The sequence below is a fragment of the Adiantum capillus-veneris genome, chromosome 19 (assembly GCF_014529385.1).
Source record: "Adiantum capillus-veneris isolate H3 chromosome 19, ASM1452938v2, whole genome shotgun sequence".
Classification (NCBI taxonomy): Eukaryota; Viridiplantae; Streptophyta; class Polypodiopsida; order Polypodiales; family Pteridaceae; genus Adiantum; species Adiantum capillus-veneris.
In genome coordinates this window covers 881,620-902,206 of record NC_140949.1, presented here as the reverse complement: position 1 = coordinate 902,206, position 20,587 = coordinate 881,620, and the positions used below count along the sequence as shown (strand labels likewise).

The following is a 20,587-nucleotide window of genomic DNA, read 5'->3' as shown; positions in this document are numbered from 1 at the left end:
GCATTCTTTTCAGAGGGGAATACATAGACATGGAGAAGTGTCCGAAATGTGATTCCGAAAGATATCGAGTAGATCTCCACGGGACAAAAATTCCACAAAAGGTTTTGCGACATTTTCCTCTGCTTCCTCGCATCAAGCATTTCTTCGAATGTAAGTCCATGGCCGCCCTAGCATCATGGCATGAGGAGAATAAATCTTCGGATGGTGTGCTACGAATTCCTGCAGATTGCGCAGCTTGGAAACATATAGATCGAACATGGTCGGATTTTGCCAGGGAAGCTCGAAATTTGCGCTTAGGCCTGGCTATGGATGGCGTAAATCCATTTGGTCAAAGATCAACATCTTACAGTGTATGGCCCGTTGTCATCGTCAACTACAACATTCCCCCGTGGTTGACTACGAAGAAGGGGCACCTATGGCTAAGCTTGATTGTGCCAGGGCGATATAAAGTGGGGAATATGGATGTGTATCTTCGTCCACTATTGGAAGAGCTACAACAATTGTGGATTGGCATAGAGGTGGTGGATATGAGCCGACACACAGGACGACGGAATGCTTTGATCAGAGGCATTCTAATGTGGACCATGTATGACTATCCCGGGCTAACAGAATGCTCAGGTGATCTATTGACACTCCTCACTCAGACACTGTAAATCTTGTTTTTTCCCATAGTTGATCTATTATCATGTGTATACATGCAGGGCTTCAAACAAGCGGATACAGAGCATGTGTCACATGTGGACCTAGACTGAATGCACGTAGGGCGCCCTCACTGAAGAAGCAAATCTACGAAGGTCATCAAGCGTATCTTCCAGAGAATCATGTGTTACGCGACGGCTTTTTGGGAAGAGAGCCACCAAGGATTTCTGCACAAGCATGGTTAGAGCAGAAGGAGATGTGAGATGACGGATTGCCTCCAGGGATGAAGAGACTATCTCTATGGTACGAGTTACCATACTGGCCTCGACTCATGATCAATCACTTGCTCGATCCAATGCACATATTCAAGAATGTGGGTAATCTACTATGGGACCATCTGACCGGCAAGAAAGATACTTTGGGAGCCAGAGTTGACTTTAGAAATGTGGATCGTATGGAGCAATATTGGCCGCAAACAGCGTCTGATGGATCGATAAAACTCCCTAAAGCACCATGGATTTTCATAGGAGCCCAAGAACGCAAAGTAAAAGAGACCATTCGATCTTTGCGGACCCCCACTGGCGTAATGCACTCGCTCCGAACGTGTTTTACTAAAGAAGGAAAGCTTACCGGTTTGAAGTCACACGATTGGCATAAAATGTGTCAGGTACGTTCATAGTGGACTTTAATATCATTGCATAAAATGTGGACTTTAATATCATTGCTGCACATACTTTACAATTTATTTTACCGGTTGCCATTGAGGGATGTTTGTCTCTCGACATCCGTAAAACAATCTACAAACTTGCAAAGCTGGTGCAATGGATCTCACAAAAAGAGATCAACGTAGACTCCATACCATTCGCCAAACTAAATGCTGCGGAGCTTGTGTGCATGTTTGAGAAACATTTTCCTACTACCCGAGCATTGTGAACAAGTAAGTATGTAAATAGTTAACATCCCCCTTTTACAAGTTATGTGCTTGAAAGCTCTCATGTAAGTTATGTGGCTCTGGCAGGTAATATTTCATCCTACAAAGTCTACATCAAACTGGTGGTACGTCATAGAGGTAGCCCCTCGTAGTGCAAGGACGTATGAAGGCTACCATGTGCCAATCACAACGGCATCAATGGAGGAGATCAGAGAAGATGCTCAATCAGAAGCCGCTGCGGTGGTGCCAGACGAGCATCAAGATGCTACTACTCTATATGGGGTGCATGCAGAGGAGCTACAAAATGAAACAGAGGATATGTGTTTAAACGGAGAGCTCTATATAGATATAGGAAGTTATGCTGAGTTATGCGAGGATGAGAGAGAGATCTCTTAAAGCCACAAATATTGTATTTGAACAATTTTGCTCCGTGTTGTAAAAGCTCTGGCTCTCTAAGTACCTTCCATGGTGTATAACGCTCTTTTCTACTCGCGCTCACATCTTTTGATTGAAAATTCTGAGTTTTCGACTTGCCTCTTTAATCACTCAATTCATTGCGTCATTGTAGTTATATGCGTCATTACGTCATTGTATTTAATGGTCTTTGCGTCATTGTCTACTCTATTCATTCAATATTAAGTTTAAATATTCGTGTGTTTAATGCAGGTATGGATGATGAGGAGTTTCTTTCTTCTTTGTCACCGCAGCAGAGACAGTGGTACGTGGAGCGTCATCGCTCTGGCGCATCATCGCGCGTTCCTACTCCATCCGCATCTCCCTCTCTTTCGGAGCATTCGGCGCGCTCCAAAGCTTCGGCGTCGACGAGACGAGCTTCACACTCGTCTAGACACCGACGCTCTAGTGGTGGCGGTGGCGGTTGTTGTGGGGATTCCGCCATCGATGCCTCCACACCGCCTCGTGTTCGACGAGGCTCTTTACCCTCCCCTTCTTTGCCCGCCCCCACACCAGCCACAGCATCGCCATCTACGCCAGGTTTTGCACGGCTGACTGTTCCTAGCAGCTACACACCTCTACCTACTCCGCCAGGAGCCACCCCACTCGACACTCCTCGCTTCGGGGCCCAGACGCCGGTGGAGACACCTGACGTCCGTACCCCCATTGACACGCCGCTAGAGACCCCTGCCGGGACACCCAGGTTCACGCGTCACCGGCCAGAGCGCTTGCCTTACTCCGTCGACTTCAGCAGCGGCATCATCATGGATGATGACGGCAAGAAGGTGATCTCGCGCATGCGTGATCTTTGCTCTCAGCTGTTTAGACACTACATACTAAACAAATGGAGTGAAGTACCAAGTGATTTAAAAAACAGAGTCATCAGCATACTTCATGATGAGTTTTCCGTTCCAACATGGGATCAGCGCTTCAATGAAGACCTGATGAAGATTCGAATGCACGAATACTGCAAACACAAGCGTTCCGAAGTGCAAAAAGCAATCAAGCATGGGTGGAACAGGCCAGATTGGCTGGCCAAAGAAGATTGGAAGAATGCGAAGAAAGCAGCGCGCGAGAATCCCGACAAGTGGAAGCAACAAAAGGATGCAGCCAGAGCGCGAGTAGAGGCAGGGAGCTCGCACCACTTGGGGAGCGGTGGATGGGCATCATTTGAGGCCGATTTTGTAAGTGTTTTCGCATTGCTCTTTATGTTCGATAGTTTAGGGTTTATGAGTTTTTTAATTCTAACATAATGAATTCTTTGTATGTTTTGACAGTGGTTGATGACAGGACGTGATCCCACACCGTACGAGCGCGAGTACGCAGGCAGGAAGGGCTTAAACGCCCTGATGGACATTCTCAGTTCTCGCGGCGGCATGGTTAGTATTAGGGTTTACTCTTTTCTATTTTTTGTATTGTTTTATAAATGTCGTTATATGTTTATACTTACTGAAAGCTGTCTTATTGTCTTTTTTTGCAGAATCCGACAGATACGCCGCTTGGACGCGATGAGACGTCTGACTAGACGACGTCAGTTTAGCCGTAGCTAGATAGCATTAGTTTAGGGTTTCTCATAGCTTATGTATCATGAGACGGATTTTATACGTCTTTTTGAACCATGTATATTATTACATTTGTCATCGCAGTTCATTTTGCCAATCAATTCTTTATGCCTATGATGTTGTACAATTGTCATTATTACATTTGCCAATCAATTCATTTTGCCTATGATGTGTACAATTGTCAATTTTGCAAACAATGCGTCTTGTGGGTGACTATTTTGGGTCTATTATCTACCCTTGCACTTTTTTTAAAAACTGAATCAAGTACAATATGGTTGATGGGTGGCAGGGCATTCAATGCCCTGTCACCAAAAAAAAATTCTCTCGGGCGTCGCTATAAACGTCGCTATTTATGGCTCTGTAGCGTCGCTATGAGCCTCGCTATAGACTTCTGTGTAAACGTCGCTATAACCGTCGCTATGACCGTCGCTATGAGCGTCTCTATATAGCGACGATCATAGCGACGGTTATAGCGACGCTCTCGTAGCGACGGTTTTAGCGACGCCGGGGATTATAAAAACCCAGTGTATTTCCGTCGCTAACAGCGTCACAAGAGCACACAACCTCTTGTAGTGATAGTAATGGTCAAGGAGTGAGACGGTCTACTAGAGTCTCTCGTCCACCTGTGCATTTTGAACCAGGTCTTGATTATATCATGTTGACCGATTGCGTTGAGCCAAGCTGCTAGCAAGACGCCATGATGACGGATGATGTGGTGAAGTGGGAGCAGGCTATGGAATCTGAGTATAACTTGATTCTGGCTAATGACACTTGGGACTTGGTAGAACTGTCAAATGATGCGAAAGGTTTACCTTGCAAATGGGTTTACAAGAAGAAATTTACCTCAGGTGATCCAAATCCAAAGTACAAGACTAGACTTGTAGCCAAAGGGTTGAAACATCAAAAGAGAGTCGATTTTGATGAAATCTTCTTACCTATGGTCAAGATGACAACACTTAGAACCGTACTTGGTCTTGTAGCGATTGAGGACATGGAACTTTTCCAAATGGATGTGAAGACAACATTTCTTCACGGAGATCTCGATGAGGATGTTTACATGTAGTAGCCTGAAGGGTTTGTTCAGGGCATCTCATGAGGAGCTAGTATGTAAGCTCAAAAAGACACTTTATGGCATAAAGCAGGGTTCAAGGTAGTGGTATCATAAATTTGATGCATGTATGAGGTCTCAAGGATATAAAAAGAGCGAAGAGGATCACTACTTGTACACTAGAAAACTGGATGATGGCTCGATGATCATTCTAGTTTTGTACGTTGATGACATGCTTATAGCTGGGAAATCCATTGTAAAAATTGCCGACTTGAAGAAAACACTTAGCAATAATTTTACAATGAAAGATTTGGGGGATGCTACGCACTTTCTTGGCATGCGAATCAAAAGAGATCGCAAACGTCGTATTCTTGAGTTATCTCAGGAAACATACATTGAGAAAGTTTTGCAGCGTTTCAATATGCAGGGGGAGAAAGCATTGAGTACCAAATGCACGCATTCTTGAAACTCAACAAGGAAGATGCACCCAAATCTGATGTTGAGCGAGCTGAAATGGCTAAGGTACCATATTCTTCAGCAGTGGGGAGTCTCATGTATGCTATGGTGGCCACAAGACCAGACATTGCTTTTGTAGTGGGAGTGGTAAGCCGATATATGGCAAATCCTAGCAGCAAGCATTGGGAAGTAGTGAAGCACATTCTTAGGTACCTCAAAGGTACGGTCGGCAGGTGGTTACGCTTCGGGAACATTGATGTATCCATCGTGGGTTATGCGGATGCAGACTATGCGTCTTGTGTCGACAATAGGAGATCGACATCTGGCTATGTTTTCATATTTGCTGGAGCAACAGTATCTTGGAGGTCATGTCTTTAAAATTGTACGTCGTCTTCCACTACGGAAGCAGAGTACGTTGCATTGTCAGATGCAAATAAAGAGGCTGTATGGTTATCTCACTTGGTCAAAAATCTTGGCATTGATGAGACTCCAATGATATATTGTGATAGTCAGAGTGCTCTTGCATTGGCAAGGAATCCTGTGTTTCACTCCAAATCGAAACACATTGAAGTCAGGTATCATCTCGTGAGAGATTTCTTGGCCAAAAAGCTCATTGATTTGGTCAAGGTACACACTGAAAACAACCCAGCAGATGCTTTGACGAAAGGCTTAGCTTTGGAGCGGTTTATACATTGCAGTGAGTTGATGGGTATAGGTTGAAGCCACTAGATTGCTTCAAGGTTGTACATACCAGGTCACTTGGGCTGCGTTGGCCTTCAAGTGGGAGTTTGTTGGGATTCAGGCTAACTGGCCGGACATCCCACTTACTACTAACCCATCTACTAACTTAACCATTATACACTTATTATTTAATACAACAGAATAAAGAGCTGCAACAGAATAACATTGTTGTGCGGTCCACCTAAAGCAGGTCTCTCTCTCTCTCTCTCTCTCTCTCTCTCTCTCTCTCTCTCTCTCTCTCTCTCTCTCTCTATGTGTGTGTGTGTGCTCTCGCACTTACACTTGCACACGCTTCTCGTGGCACCTTCAAGGGTTCCCTACATCAGTTATGTTCAACTTCTAGAATTAGTACTTGTGCAATAGCAGTAGCAAGGTGTTGCATCTTACACGAACCCCCGCAACAGTTATGTTCAGCTTCGACAATCTCAAAGATCTCATGTTGATGAGCATGAGATGGTACAGATGCATGAGAATATGTGAATCAAACCTAGCCCCAATCTTGGTGGATACACAAAATAGTAACAACAGCAGTAGCTTGTGAGCATAGAGAATGCTACTAGCTATTAACTTGTTGAGCGAAATATGGAGGCAAAGTATAAATAGTACAATGAGATCGAGACAAGGAAAATGTAATAGTATGTGGGAGCATGCAGAGATGGGCGATCAGCAAGATGAATCATTGTAAGAGGAGCGTGAAGCAGTTGGTGAGGTCCATGCAATCTGTCTGCCCACCAAGCTACATTGAAGAGACAATCCAAAACAAAGCTCCTTTGGGGGCAATGCAAGTCAGAAGGATCCTACTCCCAACATCATAGCCGCTCCTCCTACAGCCTCCCTTACAACATTTCGTGTTGCTTGCATACAATCATAGCCTAGAGTTGTTGGCACATTTCTTGTGCTTCTTGTGGGCTCCTATTACCATACATATGTCAAAGAGCTTGAGGGTTCCAACAGCAAGCCTCAAAAGCTCGCAGTTGAAAGAGTAGAGTAAGTCGAATCGGCTCCAAAAGCAAATGCACCAACGTGTTGATAATGTTAGTGGCTATAGCAGGATTATTGACGAGAAATGGGTACAACTGCACCACTGGCAAATCTGCCCACACATGGCCTAGCCATGATATGCTGTTTAGAGTAGATTCTACTTCCTTACTTGCCCCATACAGGCATCCGTGCAGAGCCCAAAACAAATGAGCCTGCAGCTCTATTCTTGGTTCCTGAGCCCAGAACCCTGGCAAACTTACAGCCACTACCTCTTCCAGACATCCTGTGACTTAAGATACCCACATGTCAAGGATATCCCTTGTTGATTATGATACAAATAGTTGATTGGATCCTTCTTCTATCCCTCAATGAATGGTGGACGAATGTTGCGCTTGTAATCTCCAGAGAGTTTTGTGTATGCAAAATCTAGAATGTCAAGCTGATATGCCTCAAAATAGCCCACGTCCACTGCTATCCGAAACACTTCCTCATGCAAGCACTTCCTCTCTCTCTATCTCCATGAGTCAATATATATTTTCTTGAATGCAATATTTTATTTAGAACCGATTTTTCAACAAAGCAAAAAAAACACAAGCTTATTTTTCAACTAAGCAAAACAAATTTCAAATGTATTTTTCTTGATGTATTTTTCTTGAGCAAATCATTGCACTTACACACTTGTTACCCTTGATTGTGTAAGACCGTTCTCAAGGAGAAGCATGCCACTTGGCGCCGTGTCATCGGACAAATATAGTAAGCACGTAAAAAGAAAAAAGCGGAAGCGTTCTGTGCTACAACTCTGTGCTGCCAAACAAAGCAAATAGAGAGCGAAGCAATTTTTACGCCTTGCACAGGACGCGGCTGATGCTGCAGACTCACAATGTTCCACCTTGCAGACGCGGCTGATGATAAAGTTCTACCTTACACAGTCAGAGGCGTTGTCGTTTCTGCTCTATTGCCGCCAGATATGCCTTCGCAGTGCCCCAACCAAGGCCTGGCCAGATTGCACGACAGTTGGGCAGTACCTTGGCTAGGATTCTTCCCAATCCTACCCCTGTTAAAAAGATGGAAGCGGCTTACAATTCGTGACCCTTTCTCCGTTGCGAATACCTATCCTGCAATTCACCGCCTAGCTTGTGCAATTACGCAGCGCTAAAGATGTAGCTGCCCTAGTAGTCAATATCGGGCGGTGTTCATATGCAGTTTATTGTAACAACACACAGTAGCAGTCCTCTGGAATCAATAATACTGAAGTTTCTACTGCAACGGTTTTTACCTAGCATTCAACGCTCTCTTTACTTAGCGACAAAAGCTGGCTCAACATTCCCACCTACCTACTCTACAACCTCTGCAACGCTCTTGCTGCCCCCCTTTAACTTATTCTCTTCCACTTAGTGGGCATTAAGAGTTGAGACAATGTTAAGTGCAAGGCTGAGGACGGTGTGTGTTACTTGACGTGTGTGGTTTTGACAAAAGCTGCCAGCACATCAAGCCTGAGGTCGTGATGGGTTGGTTATTGGCAACATATCTATTTGGTTGAGGTTATAAAGGTCCTAAGATGCTTGCTTGTTTGTCATCACTTACTTGGCCAGCAATGAGCATTGCGTGAACAGATGAAGGAACCACCTAGTGTTGTGCAGTGCCTGAGGGCGTGTAGTGGCGCCAAAGATGGAGGGTTCTTGCAAGTTGAAGGTGATGGCCATGAAGTGAAAGCCAAGTTCAAATATACTAGTTTTAATAATAATATTGCGTCTGACGCGATAGCCTAAAAATACAACCACTCGGAATCTCCTATGCGTGTGTGGACCTTGCCCTGCCCTGCTTAATCCCCATCGTCATTCTCTCCTCGCACTGTTCTTATGTGAGCCATGATAACCATCTCCCTTTGCTCCCAGTCCATAGCCATAGCCTACTCCTACATGGATGTATCCCGTCAAAGATCCAAAGACACGGTTTGTTGGCCCTGGTCGACATTTGTTCATCAAATATTGGTGGTTGGTTGAAGGGGCAGCATGTTGCATTAAGATGAGCTCATGTTCCATCAATGACCTCAATGCTTTCTTTGATGACAACTAGAAGATACAAATCAACACCAACTCAAAGGTAACGAGTTCTTTCTTGCCAATACATTATTTTTAAAAACCAGTGCCTCCAACACTAGAGTAGAAGAATAAGTGCGGCTCTAACACTAGAGACGATAAAAGCGGCAAAGGACGGGCACACTCCCTTCGGGATTACTTAAATGTGGAGGAAGCTGTGCCAATTCCACACCATACGTTGTATGGATTTTTCTTTTTTTGATGGGCACTACATACCGCGCATCTCAAAAACTTATCATTTGCAATACTTTCGATGAGGTTTTTTTTAAACTCGAGCTTTCATTGGTATTGCGAGGGCATCGAGGTGTGGGAGCAGACGCAAGAAGAGATGTTGCTAAATCTCGCATACAAGCTAGGGCACGTTGCAAGAGGTACGCCAATAACCTGCTCAACATATATATAGCATCCAAATTAAAAATTATTAAGGTGGTTTACTTGAGAAGTATGTTGTTGTCGGTAATGCCATTGTCAATATATACGCAAAGTGTGGTGCACTTGCAAAGGCACAAGAGGTGTTTGATGGTCTTCCCTTGCAGGATGTAATTATTTGGAATGCACTAATCACAAGATATGCCCTACACAGACTTGGTAGAGAAGTGGTTGACTACTTTGCACAGATGCAATACAGAGGCTTTACTCCAACACCGATTACCATTGTTTGTGTTTTGAATGCTTGTGGTAGCATACGGGCTTTAGAAGATGGTGAGCAGGTTCATGCTCGGGTCGTTGGACATTAACATCAGAGTTGCAAACGCTCTTATACACATGTATGCCAAGTGTGGCCATCTTCATCAAGTTCAAAAAGTATTCAATGAACTACATGCTTTGAATGTTGTCATGTGGAATACACTCATCACAGGATGTATTGGAAAATGAGAATGCAGAGGAGGTATTGAGCTGTTTTGATCGGATGCAGCGTGAGGGACATGCCTGATGAGGAGCACAAGCTTCACATCGATGACGTGTTGTCAAAAGCCCCTGACAAGCCTCTCAAGCACGGTGCGTCTTTAAAACGAATACTTAACAAGCCATCAGTAGTACTAGTAAGATACAACTTGCTATCTGTTATGACTTGCAGTTGCCCTTGCTGTGGATTTGAGAGAGAGACTCAGTGCTATTGCATTTTGGGACTGTGTGACACAATTCCTGTGGCTCTTGGTGCCTGGACAACACCCTAGTGATATGTTTATTGGAGAGTGATGGTGGCACTGTGCCAGGTCCTCTGTAACGTATGAATATGGGATAGTAGCTAACAACACAAGCATAAGACGAGAGAGATATACTCTAGTGATCAAACGAGATCCCACCGAGCTGCCATGGATGAGAGAGTGCGGATTTAGTTGGGAGTTTATCAAAGCTTCTCTGCTTCATGCATTTGAACTGCATACTAGATTCAGGCCATGGAGTTGTGAAAGACTCATCCGACAGGGTTAGTGCATCGGGTAAAGCTCATTCACATGCTCCATGGAATCTAGATGATTGACCATGCGTGAAAAGGGAGCTCGGCTGTGTGCCACACAGATAAGAGTCTAACAGGGGACTATTTCTGACTATTAATCGAAGCTATGCTCCATGTCAGTGCAGGCCACCTGGGTGGTTGAAATGAGTGTGGGAGGATTTCTCGGCTACCTGATCAACGGCTTATGGACACATGTCTGACAAACCACACGATTGTAGCCACCATTTTGCAGCTAGGGGCTGCGGGAGCCATCTGGCAACACCCCCTAGTTGAGAACTAGAGTCGGAGGACGCTAGTGAGCAATAGTAAAACTGTGCCAAGCGCTCTGTCTCACCCGTCGGGGTTGTGAAAAGTGCTACGTAAGATGGAGAGAGAGGGTCGCATGGTAAGTAGAGACTTGGAGTAATACATCCCTGCCGCCGCTGAAGAGTAGATATAGTCTAGGACTTTATTGGATGGATGTGTAGAGTGCGTACAGATGTTAGTGTGAGCATGTCCATTGTTAGTGGTCACATTTATGAGTCAATAGACCTCATGTGAAGACCACCACCACTACAACAGTGCTAGTGGAGAGCTTGGTAAGTAGAGACTTGGAGTAATACATCCCTGCCGCCGCTGAAGAGTAGATATAGTCTAGGACTTTATTGGATGGATGTGTAGAGTGCGTACAGATGTTAGTGTGAGCATGTCCATTGTTAGTGGTCACATTTATGAGTCAATAGACCTCATGTGAAGACCACCACCACTACAACAGTGCTAGTGGAGAGCTTGTGAGGCTAGGTCAACATGCCTTTATTCTTGAGGGGATGAGGCTGGATGGTATGGGACACAGAGTCTTACTTGGCTACATTGTCAGATCTTTGGTGAAACCAAGGGGTACTACTCGATGATTTCCATAATAAAATCACCGTGACACGTTTTTGATCCTCAAACAAGGACTTGGTGAATCGTATGACTGAAAACGTCACTAAGTAAATTATCTCTTCTATATAATGAATATTGATTATGTATAGACATGCATATGGTACCACAAGTGCCATGAATACATATATATGAAAATGCACATACTGAATCCATATGTATCACTATCACCCAAGTATTTGCATTTTTCATAAATGTATTTGTGGATATATTTCAACCATACACACAATGGACACATATACAAACATACCCACACACACGATACATATACACACATGCATACATACCACACATACACACACATATATAAGGCTACGAAAGGTGATAGGGCCTTACTTTTGCTGTTGCTTCTTGTCGCCACCAGCTTGCCTCCACATTGCAGTTGTAGAGCAGCCGCCCTGTTCAAAGAGCTCGCTGGCTTGCTGACGCTACTACTCCTTGCTGTCGCATGTCGCCTTCTGTAAGGCTGTTGCTCCTGCCCGCCTTTTCCATATCGGTGCCCGCACACAGCTCCACCAACTCTCCGCTCAGCTGCAGCCAGCCTAGCCTCCGCCTACAGCACCCATCTGCTGCCCTAGCAGCACGCCTCCACCCTCTACATTCCTACACTTGCTATTTGATCTCCACCCACCCAATTTGCATCCCTTTGCATCTCAAAAACGTATCATTTTGCAAATTTTTCTATTGGTTTTTTGCTAACTCGAGCTTTTGTTGGTGTTGCGAGGGCATTGAGTTCTAGAAGCAGACGTCACAAGAGACGTTACAAAGTATCGAGTACAAGCTAGGACACGTTGCAAAAGGTATGCCAATAACTGCTCTACATCTATTCTCTATTCTATGTACTAGTACGGCCGGCCGCCTTCGACGGCCTCTCCCTCTCCCTCTCTCCCCCTCACTCATATAAATTGGAACTCACCGGATGCAGCAAACTTCGACACGTGGCATTGGAACATTAAGCAGAGAGACATTCAAGGGGCCACGTGGCGCAATTTGCTTCATCCGGCAGTGTGGCCCTGCATCTCCGGCAACAGTGAGGACAGTGCGCACGCAGGTGGAGAGAGAGAGAGAGAGAGAGAGAGAGAGAGAGAGAGGCGGCCGAAGGCCGCCGGCCACACTAGTATTCTATAACGGCAGTGAGGGTCATCTTTACATGTGGCGTAATCTACAAGCTGAAGGCTAAAGTCCAAACAAAAGAGGGACTCCTTTAGCTCCTGTGCACAAACTAAAGGGGGGAGGGAGGAAGAGAGAGAGGCCGCCGAAGGCGGCTGGCCGTACTCGTCTATATCTATGGGTGGGTTCAGATTGGAGAGGTGGAAGTGCCGCACCTTTCCACTACTTCCAGGCGGAAAATAGACATGCTAAGCTCTGCCGCCGCCTGGCGTTCACACAAGACGGGAGCAGCCCTGGGTCCCTTTGCTTGCATGGCGCGGCTCCATTGGCTGGAGAAGAAAAGCATCAAGGTGGAAGTGCTCACGGGCGAGGGGAGGGGAGGGGGGGGGGGGGGGGGTTGGAAGAAAAAGAGGGCAAGGTGGAAGAGATAAAGTGTAATTCTTTCTCGACGTGGAAGCCCAACCAGTCACCATCTTCCACCGCCTTATGTGAACAAGGCAGTGAGCGAGGGCCATTTTGATTGGCTCGCAGAGAATTCACAGCTCTTCCGCCGGGCGATGTGAATCCAGCCTATATATCTACATATCTACATCTATTCTATCTATTAAGCAGAGAGATATCTAGGGGGCCACGTGGTGCAATTTGCTTCATCCGACAGTGTGGCCTGCATCTTCGGCTACAGTGAAGACAGTGCGCACGCAGAAAGAGAGAGAGAGAGAGAGAGAGAGAGAGAGGCGGCCGAAGGCCGCCGGGCGCCGGCCACACTAGTACATATAATATCGAAAGAAAATATGGTGTTCTAAGTTCTTCAAAAGAATATATTAGAAAGTATAAGATACTATATACATAGGATAACATCTATATAAAGTCTCAATAGCAAGTCACTACATGATAAAAAAGATGCGTAAATTTTTTGCGGTTCATGTGTCGTTTATCTCATAAGTATTTTAATCCATTAAACCGTGTACAAGTTAATTTATCAAGATAAACATAAATTTGTTTTCTAAAGATAAAGTGTTCACAACATTTGTGAACAAAGAATTGAAACTATTTCTAACATCTTAAACCTGTTTATTCGTTCAAGCCATCAAACAATCAAGGCACACTTGTTTTTCGTGAATGGCCACTATTTTCAAGAGCCAATCACAAATTTACAGGTTGTGATTTCTAAAAAGCTATTTTTCAACAGCCAAAAAGGGCAGGGAACATGGGGGCATGCCAAAAAAACTTCCAAAACTATGGTACAGAACTTATGTGTGTTCCTATTTTTCAAACTTAACAGATTTGTTTTTTTAATTAAAAAACAGCAACATCTCCTATTTTAATCCAAGGAATCTAACAAGATCCTTTTCCTACAACTCTCAAGTATCAAAGAGGAACTGTAAAACCGAAAACCAGTACTCGAACGCAAGCAGACAAGAGAACGTTGTTATCCCCGATCGCACGACCATTGAAGCCCTCTTCGAAAGCTGCCTATACCTGCTTTTTCTTTGCATAGAAAACTAAAACTTCCTCAGCTCCTCGTGCCGTAGTTCTGCTGAGTGTTTCCATCTTCGTCCTGCACCTTGGCGCCCCCATCTCAGTACTGCATGCAAGACGCCCAGCTTACCCATGCGAACTGAGGTTTTGGCGACGCGAACTCAAGTTCATCTGGCGACGGGCGGCAGTTCACACTTACCAAAGCTGAAAGCTGAAGGAGAATCGCCCTTGATTCTCCGCTCAATTTCCTCTAAATAAATTGAATCACCTACTATATAGCAATATATACAAGCAAATTGGGAGGCACTCTATTGCACACACACATACACACCAGGAACCCTTTGTAAGCGCGGATGAAAGGGAACGACGTTTCATGGAGGCAGCAGGGGCAGGTCCTGACGGAGGCCGCCCTCTGTTCCAGGAGAAGAAGGCGTATCGGCCCAAAAGGGTTTGGGAGGCTGCTGCCGCTGCCGCTGCAGTCGATGCGGCTGCGGCACACAAAGAACAGCAAGGGCAGTACTGGTCACGTAATCTCTACGCTCTTGTGGAGGAGCAAGAGCAGAGGAGGCGTTGGAACTTGGTGCTATCCACCAGGGATTGGATAAAGAGAGCTAAGGCAAATCTTTTGAGTGGGCTTGATATTGGTGTGCGTGTGGGAGAACAGAGTTGTGGGTTAGGAAGGTAGAACGCGGAGGAGCCAAGCATGAGCAATGTGGACTTCTTGGCATTCCACCTTGTATTCTCTCGGTTGCCTCTTCGCCAGCTTTTCCAACTCCGGTGTGTTTGCAAAAATTGGAATTTGATGCTCAGAGGGCCTGCCTTGGCAGAGTTAGGCGATTTGACGACAGAAGATCAAGAAGAGTACTGGTTTGTCATGTCTCAACTGCTCCCATGTGATGAGCGCATCTGGAACTTTAGAGCCTTCAGCAGCCAAGTCAGGGGGCGCTGTCCAAGTTACTTGTGGGAATTGGCTGCAGCCTTTTGCCCCAGCTGGAGGACACATTCTAATGGGACGCTGTCGTCCTCGTCTAGTCAGTGCAGGAGGCCTCGTGTGCATTTTTGCACAAGCCAGAGGCTCTTGATGAGTACTCTGTTACCGTCTTCAATTGTCTCACAGTCTGGTGGGCAGAGGGAAGCCTATTCTACATGGTGTTTGAAGATTGGGAGTTGCAGGGACGATTCAGGCCACCTCTTGTGTATGACATTGCCCAAGACCGGTGGTATTTCTTGCCGTCGGAGAAGGGGGTCAACTAGCTTTGGTTGCATCTCGGTGCTTAGGCCGAGGTTAAGCACGATGCCTAGAGAGATGAGCAGACACAACTTTTCTATGTAGAAAAGTATGACTCACGCTACTCCTAGATGGTCATGGTTTTAGTGGTATATGTGGGCTTTATCTTCGGAATGGGACAGGATAGCCAGGTGATGGTGATTTAGGTGACATGCTTTGTACAACTCGTACAATGTACTATCTTCTAACAAGAGGGCACACGACCCGCCTTGCGAGCTTAGCCAGTCTCCTATCCTATTCTAATGTGTATATGATTTGGTGGCCCCCAATTACCGGAGGGGTCTCGTTTCTAATTAGCTTGTTTTGGTAGTGTTTGAAAAAGAAATGAATTAAAAGAACAATGCTGTCTGTTGTTTTTGATATGCTAGCAGCAGCAAAGCTGAGAATTTGTTTGTTTTTTGTTTTTTGTGGGTCTCCCATCAGTAATGAGTGTCTCGGTTTTATTGTTTGAAGTAATTATTGGAAGGCAGGCTTGTAACAAATGTCTCAAGCTAGAACTATCTAATAAGCATTTCAGATGTCTAATGTGCGGGTTTTGAAAAATCTCTTTCTACTGCTCTTTTTGGTCTTGGTTTCTGCCATGGGTCTTTGGTTGCAGCGATCCTTACGTTTGCGGACAGGTACAAGATAGTTGTTTTGTGAATTGGACCCCTATATCCGCCTTTCATCCCTATTGGAGGTACAAGCAAGCTCACAAGTTGCTGAAATCAGGTTGGGGTTACACATGTTTCATGAGATTGATTGTATTGAGGCCTAACGCCTCTGCTTTAAGCTTTTGGATTTTTATGTCGTGGGGCCCTGTGTATGCATTCCATCAGCGGCCTTGTAGATAGACAGCAGTAGCAGTTTTAGCAGGTCCACGTGGGAATTTGACAGTAATTTCACAGTATTGGGAAATTTCAAATGTCTAAAAATGTGAGAACAAGGGTTCTGTGGTCTAGGGTTTAGCATGGAATTGGTTATATAGGGAGTAGGTTGGGTGAGAGCAGATTAAAATCGCTTCGATCAGCGCACGCGATCGCAATTTTCAAGTGCTTTTGCGAAACAATTCATAATAGCATCCTCTTAACTTGCAAAGATGATGCAGATCCAGTTGCAAAATTAGGGTTTTTGAATTCTAATAATGAAAAAGTGACGCGTTTCTAATGCGTCACTTTTTGAATGGGGTGACTGGGTTGCGTTCAAGAAGGAAACATTTGATAGTAGGACTAGTGCACATGAAGGGTAATGGAATGAAGACACAAGGAGTATCTGGGAATGACTAGTTTACTATGGAAAGGGTTCAAGCACGTAAAGGAAGATGGCTCCTAGACTTTGAGATATCTCAAAGAGAGACCAATTCATAGTATATCTGTATTTATATTTGTGAATGCATCCGTGGACGTTTGGACATGTCTATTAGTGAGCATATTAATTTGTATGGTGTTTGCAGGTTGAGATTGGCACTTACTATATCGTGGAGTCTCAAGGAAGATGACCATCTCTCTCTCTCTCTCTCTCTCTCTCTCTCTCTCTCTCTCTCTCTCTCTCTCTCTCATTCTCATGTTCGTGATTGACCTCTCTCTGGAATCCTTGTTCAGAGAGCTTTCATTTGATATCCATGTGGGGCATACATTCCCTCTCTAGAAATGTGTTGTGGACACTAGAACAAAAGATGGCGATTATTCTCTCTCTAGCTTTTCACCGCCCAAAAAGCTCACTTTAGTTGTTTTAAAGCATTCGTGTGCTGTAAAGATTACCCAGTAATAAAGATACTTTGAAAAGGGGGGATCGAACCATCTTTCTAGTGTTGTGTCGATTACTTCTCTCTCTCTCTCTCTCTCTCTCTCTCTCTCTCTCTTTGTGTCGTATTGTTTCAATTATTGTTGTGGTATTTAGTTAGTATGCTTTTGATTTTGTTATAGTAGTATTAGACGAGGATCTCTTCATTCTTCTATTAGAGGAGACTTTCCTATCCGGAGAAATAGTTTTGGCGTCATCTACATCAGGAGAGCCATCTATGGCTCAGTTACGCGAAAAAGTTTCAGAGTTGAGGACTAGTCTTTCTTTGGTAGAGGTTCGACAAACTTATGATTCTCTTAAGGGAAATCAGGCACTTATTTGGCTAGAACTGCAATTGAAACAACTCCTTATGCACTTTGTGGTGAAGGTGTAGGACTAAAGCAAAATCCAAAACAAGGACCATAACACCAACCTTTAAAAGAGCTTGAGGGATTGCATGTGTTACAGTTTAGAAAGACTTTAAAGAGCATAAGAAGATCTCTTCTCGTTCTTTGAAGAGAAAGAGGAAAGAACCTTTAGATTCAGAAGAAAGTGAGAAGACAAACTACTCTCTAGTAGTTTCTAGTGCATCATCTATAGATAGTGCACCATCACTCAACTTGAGTGAGAAGTCTAAAGCAATTCTTGAGTTCTGTAGACTTGAAAGCAAGAAGAAGAAGTTTTGCACATTCAAGGCGGAGGACAAAGACAAAGTTTGATTCTTACAATGGGGAGAGGGATCCTACAACTAGACAATTTGATGTTGCCTTTGCACGACTTCACGGAGAAGTCTACACACGATTATGTATCTAGAGGATACTACAAGTAATTGATGGCTTACACTTTCTATTCATGGGTAATCACCTTCTACTTCTTCTAAATTTAAGAAGAAAGTTTATGCTCACTTTTTACGTCCAAATTTTGAGCTTGATGTGAAGAAGTGGGGTTGGTTATATTAGAGGGAGACACAAAAAATCACGAGTTACATTGATTCGTTTTTGGACTATTCTTCTCAAAGTTTCACCTTTCATGGACACATGAGTCCCTAGCTTGCATGACGGAGTCAGTGATAGTAGTTGAGAGTATGCATATACCTGGAATACCCAAGAAGATGGAGACGACGAGCACTTGTTGTGCTAGACAAGAAAGACTTTATGATCGGCCTCGGAATGATAATAAGCAGTTTTTCTCTTTTATCTCTGCTCGGTTTTAGAAGTGAGAAGGTCCTAAATCAAAACAATGAGTCTCTTTTTTTGTTGAATTTCAAAAATTTAGAGCAGAAGACAAACGTTTTTAGTGTGGAGAGACATGTCATATACGACCCAACTGTCCTTCCAATAAGAAGAAAGCGGAGGAGAAGAAACCACTGGAACCTACCTTGCATTCTCATTAGGGCCAAAAACGACTCAAAAAGGGTTGTTTGTTAATCTAAGGATTAAGGAATAGTCCAATAGTTATTTGACACGTATACAAAAGTATGGCACTTTTGTCTCCTCTATTGTGGGTTTTGGTGGTCCTATTTTGACGGAGAACCGCTAAATATCTTGATCATAAGGATGAAACTGCTATATTTGGGTGCTTTCGACGAGAGAGCTCATTAAATTTGCGGCTCAAAGTAAAGAAGTCTCGTCTTTTATTCTATTTTATATTTCACAAAAGCGTTGTCAAAAGATTCGAAATCTATGTCAGAAGGCTCTCAAAACAAGGGCATTAATGACAAATCACTTACTTTTTTCAAACGTATACCTTTCTCGCTCTCTAGTTTGTGAGAGGTTTTAAGTCTTTCCGTCTATACTTTCTTTCTTCTTCTCTAATCTCTGAGTTTCCATGGCGTCTTTTGCACGTCGCCCTTCACATAACATAACTTCTTGTGACTTTCATAACGTTAGAGAGGATGGTCTTTGGAAGCCCATATCTTTTCGTGTGAATGACTGGGTAACAATGCTTCCTTCATGCAAAGGTGTACACAGAGTGAAGAGAACTAAACGCGATAAAGTAAAAAACCATTGGAAAGGTCGTGTTCTTCCTTTCAAAGTGACCGACAATGGCTGGCTAGCTAATGTTCAACATGTGTACATGGCCAAGGATATGGTGTTAGACTGGGAAGAACATCCCACACTGAATTCTTACTGTAAGTACAAAAAGAACTATTTGATACAGTGAATTTTTTTCATTACCCCATTGTTTTTCTCATTTTTTGATTCCATTCCAGATATATTTCCTTCAACAGCTGTGGAATGGCAGCCTGTGGAGAGTCTAAGTGGGACGTTCAAAGCAATGCATAAAGGGATTGCAGATGCTATGTATGCTGACAAGCCACCTTCCTTTTACAAAACAATGGATTTGTTTGTCTATTTTGCATAATACAAAGTTCCATCACGAGAAGGTGCATATGGAGAACTACATCAGTTACCCGTTCCCACCATAAGTTCACTTGACTGGGAAGCTCCTGATGCATGTACTATATCAAGCTTCAAATCCAAGATCAAAGAAGACATCCTTAAAGCTATGTCTCCGGGAAGGATATCAAGAAGGATTAAAGTTCAATGGTTCTTGCCTATACATGTCTTTGTGGCATGTTTCAAAACAATGGACTTGCAGAGGACAAAGACGATGTGGCTTAATAGAAGACTTTCTATGACTGAATTGGATAATGTTCTTGGAGACGGATGGAGCACCAAAGAAACTTTCCATATTGGTGACAATATTAGTTGTAGAGTAAGCCCAAATTCTATGTCTATCTCATATCAACTATGTCGTCAATCATTAGTTCTGGGCTACGACTATAGGAGATGGAGAAGCAAATTAGGTAGCTGGGTTCCTCTCGACTCTGAGAAAAATTGTCCAGAGTTTGAACTAAAGGTCACAGTCCATCTACACACCCAGTATAGAAGCCTGATACTAACAACAAATTGAAAACTCAATGATGCTAGAGAATCTCTTGAGTTTCTTGATGAAACATCTCTCGAGTATAGATTCAAAGTGGATGAAATTGTGGTGAGCACAAGGATGGAGAATTCAACCTCTTGCATCACATGCCTTCCCCCCAGAAGAGTTGTATTTGAGCCACTTGCAAGGACTTGAAAAAACAAGTTCAATATTTTAATCATTTTGCAAATATATTTATCTTTTCTCTACCTTATTGTGAACATTACTTATGTTGTTTTAAACTTACATGACATCATGATACACATTTAAGAATCGATAGTTGGTATTAAGTATTTGAAGTACAAAATTATGAATCACCAAAGGGTATATATATATATATGTTCATATGGACAAAATGAACAAAAGTGTACATAGCTTTTGTGGACTAATCAATCATGAAATTCCACTTTTCTTTTTGCTTGAGAGGATTCTGCATCCTCAGAGACCCTTTTCCTTTTGTGTTCAGAAGGGGGTGAAAGTTCAGGAGTGGGTGGTGGTGGTGACTTGGCAGGGGTTGGTGCTTTGGGCCCCTTAGGGCTTGGCACAGGTGACTTGGCAGGGGTTGGTGCTTTGGCTCCTGAGGACTGGCTGGCTTGGGTGATTTGGCAACCTTCTTTGGCAACATGAATGGTAGCTTGAAAGGTGAGCTAGGTGCCTCCCCCTTACTGTTCTTAAGTGTACGACGCTTTTGAACCTTGAATTTCAATGGTGAGTGGATAGGATGGCCCTTT

At 43.9% G+C, this 20,587-nt stretch overlaps 1 protein-coding gene and 1 long non-coding RNA gene across 6 annotated transcripts in view; one reads left to right on the top strand and one right to left on the bottom strand.

The window, feature by feature from the left end:
- LOC147433450 (uncharacterized) overlaps positions 1-12,099 on the bottom strand; it is a 125,839-nt gene extending 113,740 nt beyond the window's left edge. For 3 of the 5 annotated variants that reach the window (XR_015185266.1, XR_015185269.1, XR_015185267.1), the window contains exon 1: positions 11,627-12,099. This is a non-coding gene — a long non-coding RNA (uncharacterized LOC147433450). The remainder of the gene's footprint in view (positions 1-11,626) is intronic. The other 2 variants (XR_015185265.1, XR_015185268.1) reach the window with 2 other exon arrangements.
- A 1,774-nt stretch (positions 12,100-13,873) lies between these two features.
- LOC147433449 (uncharacterized) lies at positions 13,874-15,525 on the top strand. The gene has a single exon (XM_086489723.1). The coding sequence runs from the start codon at positions 14,253-14,255 to the stop codon at positions 14,562-14,564; it is 312 nt and encodes a 103-aa protein (XP_086345849.1). The 5' UTR covers positions 13,874-14,252; the 3' UTR covers positions 14,565-15,525.
- Positions 15,526-20,587: the final 5,062 nt, after the last annotated feature.